This window comes from Heloderma suspectum, chromosome 5 (assembly GCF_057233095.1).
Source record: "Heloderma suspectum isolate Gila_16-S chromosome 5, 16-S_ref, whole genome shotgun sequence".
NCBI classification, from domain to species: Eukaryota; Metazoa; Chordata; class Lepidosauria; order Squamata; family Helodermatidae; genus Heloderma; species Heloderma suspectum.
This window is the reverse complement of record NC_139462.1, coordinates 146,527,995-146,549,199: the sequence shown is the minus strand read 5'-3', so window position 1 is coordinate 146,549,199 and position 21,205 is coordinate 146,527,995. Positions and strand designations below refer to the sequence as shown.

Sequence of the window (21,205 nt, the reverse complement as noted above, 5' to 3'; positions counted from 1 at the left end):
ATCGAATCAGTTATTCATGTTGTACTTTGCTGCTCCTTTTATATAGAGATTAGAGAGAAATTACCGTCTGATGCTAGATCAGATATAAATGTACTTCACTACTGTTCTAGGACAACAGAGGATAGGGATACAATTGAGGCTTTTGTAAATGCTTTTTGAATGCTATGAGAAAAAGATCTCTTCAGAACTGATTTTACTATATATTTCCCGAATGTGTTTGTAGACTCTTCGTATTTTTGTATGTTCAAAGTCTGGTCAGTGACCATAATAAAGATGATGACGATGATGACGATTTCACAGTGCCATTGAACTCATTGTCAAACCAAATCCTACACTTCTCTATTGTGAATGGAAGAAATAATGCTCTGGAATTCCACACAATCATGTATGGCAATATTCCTCTTGGTCCACAGTCATTAGTTGTGGTAACTGAAAATGCTGTGATTAATATATGTTTTCTTTATTTCACTACACTAAATACAGTACTTCATTTTCACAAATCATATAAATCAGTTCAAGGGAAGAGACACATTGAGTGTTGAAACACAGCAGAACATATGGGACACAAAACTATCTTACATAATTGCTAGAATAATTTCCCAAGGGGGATTTCTTTTCCTTATGCCTTTTTCTTCCTCATTCCCTCTTTCCCTTTTCCAACTATCTTCAGGATTTCTTAGCATGCAATCACAGACTGTGTCAGTGCAGTTTTGAAAGATGCAGGAAAAAAAACCCTTATTTTTTGCATATACAAGAAAAATGGTAATGTGTTTACTAGTAATTCTCAGACTTCCTGGAGATCCCCCGGGTTAATCTTGGCGGGACTCCTAAGATCACAGACCTGCCTTCTGCTGAGATCCTTGAGTCTCTGCTCTTTCCCTAGATAATGTGTGTTAGGCTGGACATGGATGACTCTATCTTTTTAGAGTTTTGGAGGAGGTATGAAATAGGCACTGCTGATTGTGGAGTGAGCACTCATTTATCTATCATCTCTTCTAAATTCATTTTGCAGTTTTTTGTAAAGTTTTTAAAAATGTGTAAAAGGTATTTCACCAAAGACAACAGTAGGATAAAATAAATGTGTATGGACACCAGGGACAAAGATGCCTGTGTAATTTCACCTTCAACTCTCTTAAAAACTACTGTCTGCCACCTGCCCCAGAGTTTTTAGGGGGGATATAAAGATACTACAAACACACATGGTTAATGCCAGAGTTGGGAATCTTTCAGCCCAAGGGCCAAATTCCATGTCAGAGAAGCTCTCAAGGGCCTCATTGCCAAAGGCAAAGGGAGTTGGACCAAAAATACAAAAGATACCTGCATATTTTAGATTAAAGCTGTTACTGTCAATATCTACTCCTCAGGAGACCCATTTCAAACTTTTAGTCTGGGGAACAAATGCAGGGAAATCACCAAATGATTGGTGGTTGGGGGAAAGGGAGTGGGGGCAAGGGAAGGGAGTGACCATCTGGGGAACACAGGAGGGCTGGATTTGGCCCCTGAGCCTGAGGTTCTCCACCTCTGGTTTATGCAGTTAAAAAACTCCATGTCAGACATGTTTTGTTTTGTTTTTTAAAAATGGAGTTGTTCACCATGGTCCAATGGAACAGCCTTCCCCAACCCTCTATCACAGCCTTCCCCAACCCGGTACCCTCCAAATTTTTGGACTTCAGCTCCCATCAGCCTCAGCCAGCATGGCCAATGGTCAGCAATTCTGGGAGTTGTAATGCATATTATCTGGAGGGCACCAGGTTGGGGAAAGCCGTGATAGAGAGTTGCTAAGCTGCAAGTCAGAGAACAATCCTGATTCTTTAACTCTGCAAGCCATGAATGAATATACACCATCCACTCTTACCCCCAGTTCTGTTGTTCACTTTCCCCTTCCACAGGAAGCAGGGCTTTCATTTTGAAAGCAGGAAGTGAGAGTGGAGAGTGGACACAAGGACTAAGAAAAGAATGGGGTGGGGAAAAACAGAGCTCCTCTCATAAGGCAACAGGATTTTTTTCTGGGTTGTCATCTGGCAAGCTTTGTTGTGTAAATTTCAAGTATTGATGAGCTTTTTGAGAGCTTTGAGATAATGCCAGTCCATGGGCAAGAAGGTTGTTTGCAGGAATTTTAAACAATTAAGTCTAGAGCAGTGATTTTCAAACATGCTACTGGCAGAGAACACTTTCTACATTGACTTGTCCGTCAAAAAACAGGAGCTGCCTAAGCCTATGGAGCATCAATGCTGCCCTATACTATTGTTCCTATATGAACTATGTAAGAGAATTTGTTGTTGTTGTTGTTCAGTCGTTAAGTCGGTGTCCGACTCTTCATGACCCCATGGACCATAGCACGCCAGGCCTTCCTGTCCTCCACTCTCTAAAACTTTCTTGTGGCTGTGCATCACAAAAGGAATTTGGTAGTGGTGGGAAAGCCCACCATTACTGCCCACCATTACTGATCTGCTAGCTGAGCAGCCCTGATAATCTAAGGAGCTCCTAGTTTTCCCGGTTTGAACATCTCAGCTCTAGGGAGAATAGGGTTTAACTCACCTTTTGATCAGTTCTTTTAGTTTCCTTAGATGAAAAGTGCCTACATATTTCAATCCTGAAATGTTGCCAAATTTTGATATTTTGTTTCATCTCCTTCATTTTTTTTTAATTTGAAGGCAAGGCATACACAAACAACAACAACAACAACAAATACCTTCTCTGTGCTTATTAAATTCTGTACAGTATTTACAAGACTTTCCAATGGTTCTTTTGCCACCCTTGTTTTGCAATATTATAACCTTTCCCAAGAATGTAACATTCCTGGATCTCTCAGAGGGCTTACTTTAATTGAGTTACTGGCTTTGTTTGTTTCAGCTATGTATGAGCTCTCCTGTGAAGCCTACAAACATTTGGGCAAAGCGACAGGTCCCTACTGGATAGATCCAGATGGCAGCGGTACACTGGGACCTTTGAAAGTTTACTGCGACATGACAGGTGACTGCACTGTGTAATGTACCTTTTCTCTTTATGTGTATAGTCTTGATCTTCTCCTGTATGTCTGTATTAAAGAGACAATGCACTGAAGCAGATAGAATATTGGGGCTGAACCAAGACGAACTGCATTCAAATTGCTGTTCAAGGTGCAAAGCTCATTGGGTGACTTTGGAACAGTCACTGTCTCCTTCAGTGTAATTCTCTTCATGCTTGTTGTGAGGATAAAAACAGGATAACCAAGTCTTGGCTGCCATGAACTCTTGGAGAAAGGGCTGAACAAATTCATAATAAATTAGTAAGAGCGCAATCCTATGCATGTTCAGACAGAAAAAAAGTCCCACAGCTCCCAGCATTACCCTGCCAGCTATGCTGGCTGGGAAATGCTGGGAACTATAGGACCTTTTTCTTTCTAAACATGCATAGGATTGCACCCTAAAGTATCTGCTGAGGGAGAAACAGCAAGCCCTCTCCACTGGTCTGCTAAGACCAAATGCAGCTTGGTTCTTCTCTTCCCTGTAGCTGAGAGAAGAAGCTCCCTTCAGCTAACAGTCCAATTTTATGGCATGCAATTTGTGTTAGCCACCTTCGGTACTTCTTTCAGAAGAGATATGTGAAACATAAATATTATGGCTGAGCAAGTCTTTGAACCCACATCCACCCAACACTCTAGTCACTGCCCCACTTTGGCTCACTCTCATGTATTGTATCTTCTCAAAACAACCACATGGGTTGAGTGCTTATTATACCCACTTTTAAGATGCAGATCTGTGTCTGAGAGAGAATGGCCTAGTTCACACAGGTTGTTGAATTCTGAGTTGTCTGATGTATGAATGCAGCCAACAACAACAAACCAACAACAAACGAGGCAGGCATTCAGAGACCCATGGCTGTGCTGACCAATGATTCTGTATAATTGTGATATATGCAGAAACATTCATATAAAGATGGTGTTTATCACCACATACTTGATGGAAAGGGATCTGCTGATGGTAGATGTTTGGTTTTTTGCCCATTTTTTGTATAACTGGCTTCTCAGATGGGACATTTTCAGCTAAGTTCAAAATCTTACAGTGAAATCCAAAGCATATTGATTCAGAAGTAGGGATGTCAGAGAAATCCACAATGGAATCAAATGAGTTCAGATTTCTATGAATCTGACCCATGGATTCTGTAGTGGACCAGCTTTTGCCGAGTTGCATGGATTCCACAGACTTGCAGACCAGTTTTGTTTGTTTTTTATTTTCCGGAATTGTATGCACATTTAGTCATAGAAACGTACATAAAATTTAAAAAAAACAGTTGAAAATGTGCATTTCTCCCATAGGCTGAAGCATGAAAATGCACATTTGGGGGGGAATTTGTGCATTCGGGGGGGGGGGATTTGCCCATTTGGGGAAGGATTTGTGCATTTGCACAAGTGTGCATTTGTGCAAATGTGAATTTGTGCAAATTCAGGAAATTGGAAAAGATCTGATTCCATCAATGAGCAGGCACCTGACAATCCGTGAAATACAGACGAAATGGATTTTACAAAATCCATACGTCCCTACTCAAAAGTAAGTCCCCATCAAGTTCAGTGGAACTTAATCTTTAATCAAGAGAATGCTGGGAGTTCAGAATTGCATCCTTAGGGCCCAAGCAGACATTACTTTAAATGTGTATCTAGCATGTATGTGTTGTTGTTGTTTTCATTTTTACTCTAGAGTGGGTGCAGGACTGAGACCCTAGCATGTGGAAGATATTTTAAAGATCTGGACTGGGAGCCCTGTGTCTACTCTAGAGTAAAAATGAAAAGAAGACATTGCTGCTAAACACACATTTAGGTCATAATTCTATACATGTTTCGACAGAAAAAAGGCTGGCTGGGACTTGTAGCATTTTTTCTGTCTAAACTTGCATACAATTATGCCCTTAAAGTAATGTTTATTTTGGCCCTTAATTACAGCTACAGATGTGTGAACCCACCCCTCCTGGTATCAGCGGGTGCCCACTGAAGCACCACCCCCAATTGAGCCCCCCAGACCTGTGCTCGAGCCCCCATGAGCTTGGCAAGCCACCTGCACTCACCCTGCATCCTGTTCATGAGCACCCGCTATTTAGCCAAGGTTTTATGAAAAAGTAGCTAATTAAAAATGTGCATATTTAAATATGAGCACATGTGTGCTGGGAAGGCTTGATCTATGCAGTATTAGAGGCAGAGTGCCTCTAATATTGTGTAGATCAAGCTTTCCCAGCCCAAATGTGTGCATATTTAAATATGTGCATTTTTAATTAGCTCCTTTTCTCATTAAAAAAACCCCTCAGCAAACTGGCAGGCACTTGCGGATGGGTCTGCGTGAATGTCCAGGAGGGCGCAAGCAGGGGTAAGCAAGGCCAGGGACTCAGCGGGCGCAGTCTGGGGGTGGAGGCATAGGGGAGAGCCCGATGGACTCCCAAACCCAGTCAGGCATCCACGCCATCCCTAATTATTACAGCACCTTCAGCATAAACTTGGTTGCTGTCAGTTAAAGATTTTTCAGGAGTAGCAGCAGGAATGGGAAATGGAGGGACAGCTTTCTTAGCCTCACCCTCTGCTGCTGACAGTTGATGGCCAGTTCAGCATGGACTCTGAAGCAAAAGGGTATGTGGAAGAATGTGCTGAATAGTTGAAAAGAGGGCAGGTTTTCTCTGCTTTCCTTCTACTATTGTCCCAACTAGAGGTGATTTCCTATGTAAAGGATAGCTCCAGTTGTGTATGCATCTTCCTTAGCTGAAACATCTTCCCTTTGTCTTCTCAAATCATCTAGTGAGATCATGGGCTACTGCTTCCCTTTGGCAATGCCACCTGGGAAGTGCAGTAGAGTAGGAAAGGCAGAGTTTTCTTAGAAGAGAGCCTATTGGGAGGGGTGGAGAGAAAAGAAAGCAAACAAGGTGGGGGAAACCCTACAGCTTTAAAGAGTAGGTTCAGTGTAATGTGCATGCAGTTGATATCCCTGCTGGGGTGGGGTCACTACTGTCTGAAGTGAGGAGGAGAAATCACAAAGGAGTGTGGCAGCCATGCTGCTCTTGTGCACTTTCCTGAGGTGATATTGTTTAAGATGCTGCAGTGAGAGCAAGAAGATGCAATAGAGCAGAAAGTTTGGAGTCCCCCTCCCATATATGAGAGTTCTGAGCAAATCCAGAGAATTGTGAGGCTCTGAAATGAGGATTCCTGGCAGACCATCTGGTAACCCAACTGATGAAGCTACTTCAGGAGGTTGAATGGCTGGGGTGGTTTCTGCTTTGCTCCAAGGAGGACACAGGTTCAAGGTCCCTTGCTGCCACAGTGCTTAAACATGCAAGGCATACTGCTATAGCATGAGATCCTCATGAGCAGAAGTCTGTAAGAAGAACTAAGATTATGGAGAAACAAGAAAAAGGTTACCGACTGCTCTTTTAAAAATATTATTGAAAGCTTGCATTATCTGCTAAAAGGCAAAGGTTTGGGCTAGGCCTATGAGGGACATGCAGCAAACTAACCAAACAGAGACTGCGCTAAATTTCTCAATTAAGGTTTCTATTGCTGTTTGCACTTCTACATTCATCTGAATTGGTATCCATTAGTGGAGGTCAAACTGAGAGCCTGCATTAAGACTTCGCTTACCATAATGCTTTCTCTCTCTTGCATTTTATGGTCACTTTGCTAAAACGAAACAGGCTCTTTTATGGACTTTACAATTATTTAGCCCTGGAAGTGTTTCACTGTTTAATGAATGCATGTGGAGATTGTTTTAGCTGTTTATTTTTCTATTTTGTTGGCAAGGTTCTGAAGATTTCATTTTATTTTGACCAATTCTGCCTTTTTGTAAAGGCTGTGCTTTAGTGGTTTGTGGATATTAATGTGTGAATCATTTTTGTGCAAATAGGTGTACCTATCACAGCGTGGTTAGCATGAGCTATTACCTCTGCACTGGCCCACCTGTATTACAAACAAGTCTCTTTATTCACTCTCCTTCCTCAAGGCTCTGTTGCCCTTAGGAAACAAACATTTCAAACAAGGACTCCTGGGCATGTCACATCAAGACCGGGTTGCTTCTTGCTAGTGATGCTGTTTGTCAAGTTGACAGACAGCAGACCTAAGAATCAAACCATTCAATCCTATGAGGAGAGGTATTTTTCAAAGAGCTTTGCTCTCTGATGGTAGGTTATTGTGTTTCCTGGCTTGTGGGGTTTTTTCTTTAAATAATCCTAATATCAGTAAAACTATAAAAGCTCAGAGTGGATTAATGGTTTTTTTTTAATGAAACATTTAAAATCACATTGAAATGGCATATTACACCCATTCGTTAGTGAGATTCATAATGAGAGCCATGAAAAGAGGCAAGTGTGTTTAAAAAGAGACAAAAGAGGGAGAGATGCATTCTTCCTTGACTCCTTAATCAGTCTTCAGGGGTATGGTTCTGCACTCTGATGTTTAATTCTTTAAATTAATTTGCCTACAGAGGCGAGCAAGTTCACAGTGCTGCAATTCACTATTCACGTGAAAAAATCAGGACTTCTTGCCTCCTCCTGTTTGCTCCGCTAGATGCTGTTTTAAAAAGGAATGAGTCAGCAGTGGATGAGTTGGAGGAGTCATCCATCTTGCAGTGTACAAACACACACACACACACACACAGATGCTTGTACTGCTGATGTGAATCTTGTAACACTGCTGAAAGTATCTTCATGACTATTCTGCCACAAGTGTGTTTTCTCTTTCACAGTCCCTGGATCACTAAACTGGCATGATTTTTTTTTTATGCCTGAGACACTGAGGCAGTGTTCAGAAGGGAAGCCCCTGGTTTCCCCTTGTTTTTCCCAAAGGGGCACAGAAGCATTCCAGGTTAGAGATGTGCAAATCAACGAAACTCGAGCTTGCCAAAGTTCTCCGAAATACATGTTGAAGCTCATTCTGACTTGAGTCTGTATCAGATGGCAAGCTTTGCCTTTTTCTTTTCACATGAAAATCCGTACATATTTTCATGGATATTTTTCCAAGTTTACCCATCAATTGTGTGCATTTCTGAAATGTACACATTCTTCTCCCATTGATTAAAGTGCATCTGTGCACATTTTTCAAATGTACACATGCTGTCAAATGCTTTTTTATTTTTTATTTTGATTCGCAAAACACATTGCAAGCTCGGAAATGTACAGACCTCAACCACAGATTGTGTCCAAGTTTATGTGTGATCCAGAAGGAGTAGACTGAGTAAAAGTCCTGATCAAAAACTAACTGAAACAAATTTCTCATACATCCCTACTCCAAGTCCATTGTAGTTGTTTGCCACAGTACGTAAAAAAAACCTCGATACACACACAAAAAAAAGACAGAGAGAGAGAGAAGGCCAGAGCTTTACCAAGAAGGCAACACATTTTGACTAGGCCAAATGTGGCCACTGTGAAGAAGAGCTTTCTCAGCTACTTCCATAGCAGCCTTCCCTGTTTCAAGAGCTGGCAGGAATTAATCAGTGAAGCACCTTCCCTAGGTAAGGAGCAGACCATTAATTAGGGATGGGCAAATCTATCAGTTTGACTTTCTCCCACAGTTGAATTTTTAAAATCTCAAGTTCTTTCTCTCCCAGATATGAAGAACTTTTGTAAATCCTTACAAACCAGAACTGAAACAAAATTCTCATCCATCTGTCAGGGTGGAAACTGAGCCAATAGAGCCCCAGAGCAGTTCTGATTCTGAGGAGGAACAGCACTCATCTCTCACAAGCACAGCAGCTGGCAGAGATTCCTCCTGCCAGCATTCCTGAGATAGATAGTGACCCTGGCAGTGAGAGAGCGCTGCAGGGGGGCTTGCTGGACACTCGGTGCAGACGCAGGGAGCGACAACAGATGGAGGGCATGGAAAGGAGGCGTAGTGCTCGTTTGGCGTGCAAGCAACGGTCGCGTCCTGAGGACCCAAGGGAAAGAGGGAGGATCTCTCCGTAGCCCATAAGTTCAGGGTCTTCCCGTGATTCTCCTTCAAATGGGGACCAACTGCCTTACCTGGAGCTTAGGCTACTCAGCTATCTTTCCCCAGTGCTGTTCCTTGCTTTGGCGCTAGCGACTAGTATTCTGAAAGAGTCATAAAGGAATAAAGTCTCGGAAAGAATTCCTCGTCGTCTGTGTCCTGAGTTGGCTATTGGTGGGGACTGCAAGAGGCAGCTAGGGCACTCCTGACACCATCTGCACCAGCCAAATTCAATAGGTACAGCTATTCCAAGCATAGAGAGGACAATGATGTACCTGCCTGCCATAAAGATGATAAAGATAAACAGCCTGTCAGAAAAAGTGGCAACCCTAATTCAGCACTAACATGGTTGACTACACAGGGATTCAAACCCAGACTTTAAAGAGCTAAGCACTCAAAGCCCTGGGCCTGGTTGGACAATTCTGTTAGCTCCAGTTTTTCCCACATTCAGTTCTTTTAAAGCTGAAGTTCTTTTTGTCCTGTATATGGAGAACTTTGAGGGTTTGATAAATTCTTATCAAAACTGAACAGAAACTAAATTTTGACCCATCTCTGCCCTTAATTCCACTACCCATTAATTTACAAGTAGAGGAAGATATGAGTCCATGTTCTTAGGGATGTCTGCTGCCCATGTTTGGCCATTTCCTGTACTCCTCCCTATGATAGCAGTTAGTATTGAGAGTCATTTGATTCCACGTTAGAGTTGCCATGTTACCTGGATGATTCGGTTTGACCTGGAACTGTAGCCATGAAACCCAGTTCCTGCTTGCTACATTAGCTGGGCTGGATTCCCAGCTTTTGTTTTCCAAAAAACAAGTCTCCAGCCTTTGTAGAATCAGAAATACAAGACATAATGTGCAATTGTACTGTGAGAAACAAGCCCGCTACTACCTTTCAATGTTATTAGCCAGTGAGTGAAGTCACGTGTATGGCTGATATTCAGGGAAATTGTGAAAGCCATACAGATAAAGAAAACTGTAGAGTGACAGCCTTATTATCTGGAAAAGGGACTTCTCTAGTTCTGTTGTTGTTGTCTTCTCTGGTGGACAAGTGATTCCTGCCCATAGAAAACAATTAAGAAATTCAGAGTTGTAGTGTAAGTGTGATTGGGCAGTAGCATATCCACCACAAAACAAGCAGCAAAGTTCATGCTCCTTCTAACACAGTTCTTATTTTATGCAAATAATCATAATTATAATTTTTCTGAAATTATAATAGAAACATTTTGAAAAATTACCATGCCAACAGAAATAAAGTCAGCCATTAATATACCCATATTGTGGGGGGGGGAGGCCCTGTGGCGGAGAAAGTGTGGGTTACATCAGCCCTACAAAGTAGCCCAGTGTTATTGCTGGGAGGGGATCTGAGAGAGAGTAGTGTATGACAACCCAGCGGTGTGGTCCACTGTTATTATCCAGTCTGCTGGAGTGTTGGTGTTTTAGGGATCATAGAATAGTAGGGTTGGAAGGAGCCTATAAGACCATCGAGTCCAACCCCATGCAGTCTGTGGTGGGATCTGTGAAGTTGATTGTAGCAGCAGTGTTGGGGAGAAGGTGTGATTAATGGCTTTCCCAGCCATGGGATGGGGGAGAGAAATAGGAGGACTCAAGTAGATGAGTGGAATTTGATAATAAAAATAGCCTGCAGGGTAAGTATTAGTGGCATGGGGCGACACAATGATGCCCCCTGCCCCTCCTGTGTGCATCCCTTTAGGGCACTTGGGACTTCTGATCAAGGATTTGTCTTAAGGGTCAGTGGGCCAAAGTGGACTCTGCAGAGACCAGCCCTGGTTAGTACTTGGATGGGAGACCACCTGGGAATCAGGCTTCCTGCACTGAGCAGGGGGTTGGACTTGATGGTCTTGTAGGCCCCTTCCAACCTTATGATTCTATGATATATGGACTTCACAGCACCCCCGCAACACTTCCTAAATAAATAAATAACCTTGAAACATCCATGTGTAGTTTGAAACTCGGGGTTGTTAAAATGCTGCAAAAGAAGTTATTACCATCACTATTCCACTCCATCTGCTTACTTTCTGCCAAAGGCTGGTTTGGTTTTTTGGCCAGAAATAGCACACCCAGCATATATTAGCACTCCCAGCACAAATTCAGTGCTCAGTTCCATGTGGAAGCCTCATGTTCCATTGACTTGCATGCAGCCACATGTATATTGCACTTTTGCCCCTGCAAAGCATCACATGATCATACCAAGTTAAACTGAGCAGTGCCTCACTCATGCCTTTTCCCATTTCTGTAGTGATAATCGGCTTTAGTTCGGTCAGAGAGAGTTAGGGATGCATGCAACAGGTTAAATTGCATGAACTGCATATTGTCTGAAAGTCTATCTGACCTTTGTTTCACCCATCTGATGTCCTAAAGGAGATCATATCTCTGAGTCAATTTTGCAGGGCTCCTATTAATGTGCAACTTCATTTTTTGATAAGAGTCTCAGAGCTACAAAACTCTAGGCTTCATTTCTGAGGGCAGGGAGAATCTCCAAATGATTTCAGAAGCCTGAGATAAGCCTAAGGTTGTCAAGCCCACCCTTTCCACTTCCCTCCTCCTAACCACAGATCCCATTCCCTCCCCATGATCCTAATGCCCAGCCCCACTCTTTCCCCCTCCCTCCTAATCCCAAATCACACTTTCCCCCATTCTCCCTAATTTGTTCCTAACCTCCAATCCAATACAGTGTACAAGGAATAATAATAGTTTATGTTCCAAAAGTGCTAGGGAAAAGTTCTTATAAAGTTTAGTAACTAACAGCACAATCCGGTACATGGCTACTTAGCATACGTTGCATTGAACTCCCCCGTAAGTATTATAGGATTGTAGCCAATGGGACTTACTTCTGATAAACATGCATAGCATTATACTCCTATTACTATTTTTAATAGGGGTATTTGAGTCAGAGATAAAAATGCCACCTAAAAGTATTAAAAGAGAAAGCACTAAACTACATACAGAGAGGAATATAGTAAGGCTTTTCCATACATGAGAAAAGGAAGAACAAATTATGAAGGACACTGCAGCCTTTGTGAGTTGATAGTTATTTTATTAGACTAAAAGCACAATCCCACACAGAAGTAAGGCCTGCTATGTTCAGTGCAGCTTACACTCAGGAATGGATTGCAGACTTAGAGCACAATCCTATGGGGATAGTTGGCTGCCTCCAAAATCAGAGGCGACCAACTATCCAATGCAGGGCAGGTGGAGTGCAGAGGAGATCTCCTCCTCCACGCTCCAGCCGCTCTGTATTTGCAGCTAGATGGCAGTTTCCAGCTGTCTAGCCAGGGCGCCTCGAAGCAGGGCGGTGGAGGCTGGAGGCACATAGGAAGCATTGTAATGGCCCTTCTGCCATCCCCACCCCGCCCCTGGGAACACCCCCTTTTCGGCCACTTCACACTGCTCTTATGAGTGCTGAGCCACGAACGAACCGCATCACCTATGAGGCGGGGGGGGGAGGGGAGTCAGAGTGCTGGCTTCAAGCTCAGTTCCCAGAAAATGAAAAATCCTATGGCTATCTAGATACTGTCTAGTGGCCATTGGATTGCGCCTTTAGACTTTTTATAATATATAAAATTGTCTTCATTTTTATTTAGCCTTTGAAGGTTCAAATAGACATTATAGGCAAAAGTATCTAAGAACTATCAGTTTTATTCTCATAAAGCAACTTTGAAAGGGGTGAAGTGGGAAATCAGCAGGAAAGGCATTAGTTAAACCTTTCCCAGCACACAATATGAGTTGCATAATTAGCAAATAATTTGCATAATATACAAATTACGTGTCCCAGATTTGGGGGTCTCATAATATGGCAATCCTACATATGCAGCATGGTCAGATATTGCTGTCTAGGACTGGAGGCTGACATAACTGAGGAAGCGTGTATCAAACTGCGTTTCCAAGTAGAGGGGTAGGATACACCTGAAAGCCATTCAGACATTAAAGACCCAGTCCATGTGGTGCTTGCCTGATGGGCAAGTAAGTTCTATAGTTCCCCAAACTTCTTGCTTTGGCTGTGAAACTTTGAAACTTCTACCTACAGCCCTATTACTATATGTCAGGAGTAGGTAAACTTTTGGGGCTGTGGGCACATTTGGCAATTTGAGAAACTGTCCTGGGCACCTCCACAAAATGGCTGCCATGTAAGGTATGGCAAAGGACAAGTAACCTGACAAAAGACTGAGGCAGTAGTGCAGTATGAGCCCCAACACAGTAAGCAACTCTTTTGAACCCACAGTTTTCAGGACCAACAGAAACCTATTTCACAGCAATCCCAGCTGCTGGTAAAAAACCAACAAAAAAAAAAAAATGGGTTGGTTTAAAAAAAAAAGAAAAAAAGTTGGAGCTGTATAGAGTACCTTGATGGGCACCCAGAAAGGTGTCCAGGGGCACATTGGTGCCCTTGGGCACCACATTACCTACCTCTGCCCTAGGTTGTAGCCATGTGAGTGCCAGTTCATTATCATCTCACAAAGATATATAAAATTAAAACATGTAGATCCAAATCATACACAGTAATGCTTTTCTGTGCTACCTCACAAAACATAGCTTTGAAGTTCTTTTTTGGAAGAAAGAGGTTAAAACTGTAGAAATGGTTTTCATTTGTTTTAAAAAATGGAAAATGTTATTACAAATACATTTTTCTCTTCTTGCAGAAATGGGCAAAGCATAATGTCTTCTATTACTGGCTTTACAAAATGACCTTGACCTTGAGCAAAACAAAAATAATAATGAAAATTGTGTTGCAACAGATCTTGTGAAGAAGGGAGAATCATTGCTTAAGTGCATGGAGTGCAACAGTATATATTCCCCCTCATCCATCTCTATCATCTGGTAATTTATTAGCCCAGACGTAGTAGATATTTGTGCTTCCAGTCTTGACAGCATTTTGCATATATTGCAGAACTTTTTTTGTTCCCTTCTTTCTTGGCCTGCTTTTGCTCCTGATATAGAATTCAGTGATCTATATTACTTTGTGGAATATTATATTTATATGTTGTTGTCACTTTCCAACTGTAAAGATCAACCCAAATTGGCTTTATTTGTATTTTCCATTATTTGATCAGAATGAGATAAATCCTGCCTGACTGACCACAGTCAAGATCAGAATCTTAAGGCACAATCCACTGGGAAATTCTCCTGCACACGTCCCAGTAAAATGAATGAGAGCTGAGCCAGAGCAGAAAATTACACTGTGATAATTCCCTGCCCTTAACTACTGCAGACAGACATGGGTGGTTGATATCTTTAATTGAGTAACCCAACAGGGGGTGAAAATATGACATAGCTATTAAGTAAATTGTGGGTTTCTGCATGTTACCCAGTAGAAAGCAGTTGCTCCTGAAAGGCTGCATTTTCCTTGTGACCTGTTGAGGATTTCCGGGCAGGGGATTTATATCCAAAGTTCCCACTGACATAAACTGGTGTAGTGACATCAGGCACCCACTGCATACTGCTGTGTAAAACATTCCCACTAGCATTTGTCAATGGTCCTGAAGGTTCAGGCCCCATATTGTGGCACACCGTGTAGCCAGTAGGTTTAAATGGGTACTTGATCTGCTGGACAACCTAATATAGCGCTGGTTACATTGCTCCTTAGTGTGTACTGGGCCTTAGAAATCAGGATGACTTAACCATGGTTGTATCTTGGCCAGTAAATGGCCAAGCCATTTAGGATGACTTGATGAAGTCTTTAGTTACTAAAGTTTGGTATGTACAATGCAAATCCAAGGAGAGTCACTGGAGAATAAATAGGCAACTAGTAAGGGACATTTTCCAGCTCAGAGCCTAACTCAGATCTGTGTACCAGTCCTGAATGAATCTTGCCATCACTTGTGTGGTTTGATGATTGAACTATAATGGATATCCACATCAGAGATGGTTGTCCTTTGCAAATGTGGAGGGATTTGGGACATTAATTTTCTCACAGTTATTCATAGGATTCACACCAATTTCTGTTCCCTCAACCTATATTACAACTGAAATCTTCAGAGATTAATAGAGCCATAGTTTTGATTAACAATAGCCTAAAAAAAATCTTTTCAAAGCATATGGCAGTGGCAGCAGGGGGGAATCCTGGTCTTCGTACTTAGTTTCTGCTGCTTACAACACAGGTTTGAGACAACAGGATTATAAGGGAGAGAGGAACAAATGTGGGATATTAATGAAAGGGGGAAATTGATCATTTGGTGCAGTATTACCTTCCGCCTTATATGTTGAAAGGCAGCATGCAGTTTGCTATTGCCTTCAATGAAGACTTAAAACTATATGCTATAGAATTCATGGTTCTCTTAACTGTCTGTTGCATTCCTCTTCCTTCCAGGGATACAGTTTCCATTTTGGTTATGTATCCAACTTGTTACTAAACACGCTTTCTCAGACATGCTCTTATCCTAGGGTAACAGAACCATTTGCCCTTAGGTCATTAATGAGAATGCAGTCCTAAACACACTTAGAAATGAGTCCCATTGAACTCAGTAGGACTTACTTCTGAGAAGTATGTATAGAATTGTGAATGGGATGTTACTTAGTCCCATATGACCTGGGATACATTGGGTGATTCATGTACAGTTCTCTGAAATAATTCTTTTCATATATATACAGTATGTGTGTGTGTGCATGTATGTATGAACATGTATGTGTATGTGTGTATACACACACACACACACACACATATATATATATATATATATATAATGCAAAAGCTCACTTTATTTCGTGACTATCAAGAATTCATCATTAAAACATCTTTGCTCGTGATGTAGTATAACGAAATATAGGGTGCCATCCTGAACAAACATATGTACTTCAGCTGCAGTCTACAATCAGTAGAATCTAGCAGTAAAGCTTTACCTGTACTATTTCAAGCTGCATATGGGGGCTGCATGTTTGAAAGAACTGCAGTGAAAAAACTTCCTTCAAAATAAAAGTAGCATGATAGGGAGAAGAGATCAGGCTGATTTTCTCCCTGTTGTGCTATTTTTTTCTACAGGTAGGGAAGGGTTTTTTTGTTTGTTTCTGTGAGCGGGGGTGTTGTTTTTGTGGGTGAAGATTCAAACACACAACCTCCCTTCACCTTTGGTACATCCAGGTGGCAGAGTCCAGCTTTTGCTGCTTCATTTTTCTGATTGCATACACTGTCCATAAGTCATGATGGAAATGACTGTATATAACTGATTATGATGCATGAGGTTCCATGTGGTTCCAGTTTGAGAGAGATTGAATGTGTTCATGTGCCAAAGTATGCCTAATCCCCATAATATACTGTTTCGCATGTGCACCCATTTCCGAGCATTGAAAAGTTTCAGGGGTTCCAATGCATGACCAGAGAGTTCAGTTTCCTTAGAAGAAGTCACAGGAGGCTTATGTTTCTGTGATAAAGGGCTGTTTACATGTACATACAAGCTGAGCATAAGTTGGGGGTTGACAGCATTAAGGCTCCAACAGATTTTTCTTCCCTATTACATTTCTAGGGAAACCTATAGCACTATTGGATTTCCACCAAAGAGCAAGTAAACCCTTTCACTCTGAGCATCTCTACACCAGCCCCAAATCCTGCATTTAAAATGGGGCTTTCTGCTTCCGTTTTAAATGCAGGATCACAACAGACTCCTTTTACATGTGCTTCTTCCCCCCCCCCTTTCCCCCTCCTTCTCCCCCTTATTTAAGTCTTCCATATGTTTCATTGATCTAGCTCCTCTTCTTGTAGCTTTTCCTTTTACATGGAGGGAACTCAAGCAGAACCCAAGTGGAGTAATTTAACAGCTCATTATCTCCGATCTTTTTAACAATGGAATAAGGGTCATTTAGTGCAGGAGATGCCCTGGAGGTTCACAACGTCATCTAAAGGGCCCGAAAACTTCCATGAGTAAGCAGTCTCAATAGCAGGATAAAAGCTCTGTGTGAAGAAGCCCTCCATCTGAGTTTCCCAAAAACCCTCCTGCTTCTTCACAGCTTGATGACTTCATCCTTAGAGGAGGGGAGAAGGAAAGGTGTGCCCCTGTCTTGAAGGAGTCCCTAACCATTTCCTTAGATTTTGTTGAAACTAATCTCATTTTTGTTTTTTACAGGAAAGGCATGTTCCCAATGCTTGGCTTTGACCACTTAAGCTTGCCTCCTATTGTCCGGACCCAAACCTTACAACCATAGAAGCACTGAGTTGGAAGGGACCCTGCGTAGTCATTAAGAGCAACCCTTCCAACGTATAACAATACATAGTAGGATTTTTATCCTATACTAGATAGGGTGAGAATTTTGTTTCAGTTCAGTTTTGATCAGAATTTACCAACATTCACAAAGTTCTTCATATTTGGGACAGAAAGAACTTGAGATTTTACATTTTTTAATGTGGGAGAAAGCGAAACTGACAGATTTGGCTATGCCTAATTCCTATACTCCTGTCTGCCCACAACGCTGACTTTGGAATCAGCTGCACAGCCAACTTCTTACGTCCTAGAGTTAAAGACACCTGACCACTTCCTGTTGTGTGATTCAGCACCCATGCATGTGCCCTCTGCCACTTCAAACCTCTGTGCCCTGATCAACTGGGATTCACTCTCCTCATTTTCCTAGAACAAACAGAGCCATATGAGCACAGAATGTTCTTTAAGATCCAGCAAAGAGGGAAGCAAAAATGTTTCTCTCTGCATCTCTTCAGAGAACATTGACCTTATAGTGGGGAATAGCTAAATATATATTTCCTTCTGTGAAATTTACATTGTGTTTGAAATAGGTCTTCTGAGCATTAAGCTAATCAACAGCCTCCAGATACCTGCAGAATTTCATCTCATTAGAGGAAATACCTTGTGCCCCCTGTGGAGGATCCATCTGCTTGGCTTTGCGTATTTTTAAACGTACGACTGGAGCCAATTATACTATATTGGTTCTTTTCCACACATGACTTCAGTTGGCTCCTAACATATTGTAGGGAGTATTTATTATATGACTGAGCAAACAGTTACAAGAGAAAACTTCTTGAGGGCGAGGACAGGAGTATGAACTGTTGGGAAACTGCATTTTGGGCTTGTGGAACCAGAAATAAAAAGTTGAGACCCAAGTATGTGCCTTGAATTAGGGCCACGTTATTTAAACATGCAGTGAAGTTCTGTGAAGGTGACTGTGCAGGAAGCTAACCTATAAAGGAGTCCAATGGGCAACTAGCCTGCAAGTTATTCAGGCAAGCCTACCCTGCCTAGGGAGAGGGGTGGCAATTGTCACCACCCCTTCCTTTAAGGCATACCTTTGCAGGTGAGTAGGGAGACCTTCCAGAGTCACCCCTCCCAGGGCCACACAACTCTGACCAGGTGGGACAGGTTAGCCCCAATGGCGATCTCTACCCTCCCCACAGGTCCCACAACCTTGAACAGCAAGTTTTGGGAATTGCCATTCACCATAAAGGTCCCTCACAGCGCTCACCTAACATTGTCCCTACCTGATAAATTTCCTTCATATCCCTGCCACAGAAGAGGAACATATCTCTGCTTAGTTGCTCTTCCCCCACCTTCCCAGAATGCGATCTTGCAGGCCCCTCTGCAGTAAGAAAGTATCATTACCTTCATCTGATGTGTGTCCTCCATTTGCTCTATATAGTTCAACCCAGGAATGCTTGATGTTGGAATGAGGCAAAACTCCTTCCCCGTGATCATCCAATGCTATGCAAATTTCCATATTTACCTTCTGTCATACCTGATTCAAGCTTCTAGGATCCCTGTCACACCTCCAAACTCTGCAAGGAAACATACTGGACCAGACAATTATCACTCCAAGCTGACATGCCCAGGGACCTTCTTGGGCACTATCCCTAGAGGGGAAAGGTGCAAGGTGGGTAACGGGGGTGTCACAAAAAAGCCTACAATTTCCACCTGCCTGCATTTCTTTGTTAATTTTGTCTGTCACTATATGTTTCATGCCCACCATGGATTTCTCATTTTTGGCAAAATATGCTTCTTGTGCCCCTAGCAAAAGTATCCTAAGTCCCTGGATGCACTGGTATATACTGATGTCCCTGCAAGGATGAGATTCCAGGCATTGGCAGAGGTCAACAAGCTCCAGGTTTTTTTCTTTCCCTGACAATAGAACCAATTACCTAGGAAGGTAGTGGGCTCTCCCACACTGGAGACATTCAAAATGAAGCTGGAAAGCCATTTGTCAGGGATGCTTTGACTTAGATTCCTGCACTGAGCAGGGGGTTGGACTTGATGGTCTTATAGGTCCCTTCCAACCCTATGATTCTATGATTCTATGACTTCCCTGGGCATTGCTCCTAAAATTCCATAAAGTGGTGCTGACTTCCACATATGGAGCATTTGTGCCTGAATTTGCATAGATTCTTTGCACAGAACCCCCAGGGAACTGAACCCAACAAAGCAAGTGGGCTTGAAGACCCTGCACCGTGAACCCATGGGAAATCATCTGCCCACTATCCACTTGGTTTTCTTGGATTGGCCTAGACAGAGTCATAAATTGCAAGCAGGGTTCAGACTCCCTTTTGTCCCATCTCAGGACATCCAAATGTGCCAGCCCTCCCTTTCTTCCTCTGAAATCGCCAACCCTGGTCCCCAACACCTGTGGTGAACAGCACAGCAACCAAACAGGTGGCACATATGCTGGTCCCAAGCCACAAAGTCTCACTACATATATGATCTCTACTCATTGGATGTGGCATCATATCTTGACTTACATGTGTAAATGAGCCATCACAGCCTAATCACCAGAAATAGAATGTTCAAACCACTGTATTGGGGGTGCATTCTTAAGAAAGTGTTGCAGACAAAAATGAGTCACTTCACACACTGAGCTGCGAGTCATGAAGTATTAAGTAATCAAGAGATGAAAGCTCAAGTTATGTGTGTGAATGTGCATACTGAGCCATAGTTTCAACATGATCTTGGCACAGTGGCAGATAAATGAATGTGGCCATGTGCGTCACCCAAAAAAGAGGAAATGCATCCCCCAAAGAGAGGACAAAAGACACAGATTTACATAAAAGGCATCAGCTATGGCATCAGCTATGCCACCTAAGTTGATGAACCAATTGCCTTTTTAGCTGCATGACCTCTTTTCTTGGGGAGGATTGCCAAGGCATGGAGTTGGGTATTTTTTAAAAATGCTGGATTTCTTTCCGAGGAGCACCCAAGGGGGCATGCTACAGGGATAAGGCTCTAAAATGTATTTTTTTATGAATTGTTGTAAACTGCTCAGAGAGCTTCAGCTATAGGGCAGTATAGAAATGAAAATAATAATTAATAATAATAAATTTGTATTAGCTGATTCATATCTACAGATGCAAATGTAGGAATAATTAAAAAAAAAAGTGTCCCCAACCAGTCGTGTCCAACTCTAGGGTGCGGTGCTCATCCCCGTTTCTAAGCCGAAGAGCCAGCGCTGTCCGAAGACGCTTCCGTGGTCATGTGGCCGGCATGACTGAACACCAAGGTGCATGGAACACTGTTACCTTTCCCGCCGAGGCGGTACCTATTTATCTACTTGCAATTTCTTGCTTTCGAACTGCTAGGTTGGCAGAAGCTGGGACTGAAGATGGGAGCTCACTCCGTCACGCAGCACTCGGGTCTCGAACTGCTGACCTGCCGACCTTCCAGTCTGCAGTTCAGAGTCTTAACCACTAAGCCACCGCGGCCCCAATAATTACTAATATTTAAATAGAAATACAATAGATCTCATCATAATGAGAAAGAGTGTGACCACCAGGTGATGCCCAGAGAGTGGGAACAGGCTGCTGTTCAGGTGCTAACTGTTGATGGGCAACTTCAAGCCCCTGATCTCCCTTCTTATGGCTCTGTAGCTTTAAACTGGACTTGGCCTTGACAGTTCTTCAAATAGATGACACCTTCAAGTAGAGGACTGTCTTCTGACAGACCTTCAAATAGAGGACTGTCTTTTATAAAGTAGGATACATTCCCCCCCCCCGCTGAAGATAAACCTAGTTGTTTGTGCTTATGTGATAAAAAAAATTCAGTCCTGATGATTCTCTAACCATTCAATAAGTGCTGCAATGTAAGTAGGATGCAAGGCTTCCAATTCTTTGACGTTAGTTCATGTAATTATCCGTAGTTTCAAGGACTGTCAACAACAGTACTATATGTCCCTCACCTTCAACCATAACCTTCTTCTTATGCACGGCAGTTAACAGAGGCTTCGGGGTGTGTGGGGACACACACCATGATGTCAAGATAACCTTTCAATAATGTAGCGTAAATCTTCAGCTCCATATACCAGGTATAGCTCTACACTTCCCATTAATTGAGATGGG

General features: G+C 42.4%; 1 protein-coding gene across 1 annotated transcript in view; it reads left to right on the top strand.

The window, feature by feature from the left end:
- The window catches only part of CNTNAP2 (contactin associated protein 2), a 2,014,778-nt gene that overhangs the window by 1,490,612 nt on the left and 502,961 nt on the right, over window positions 1-21,205 (top strand). Inside the window, exon 12 of the mRNA XM_084857751.1 lies at window positions 2,854-2,973. Within this exon, the coding sequence (XP_084713877.1) occupies window positions 2,854-2,973 (120 nt within the window). The remainder of the gene's footprint in view (window positions 1-2,853; window positions 2,974-21,205) is intronic.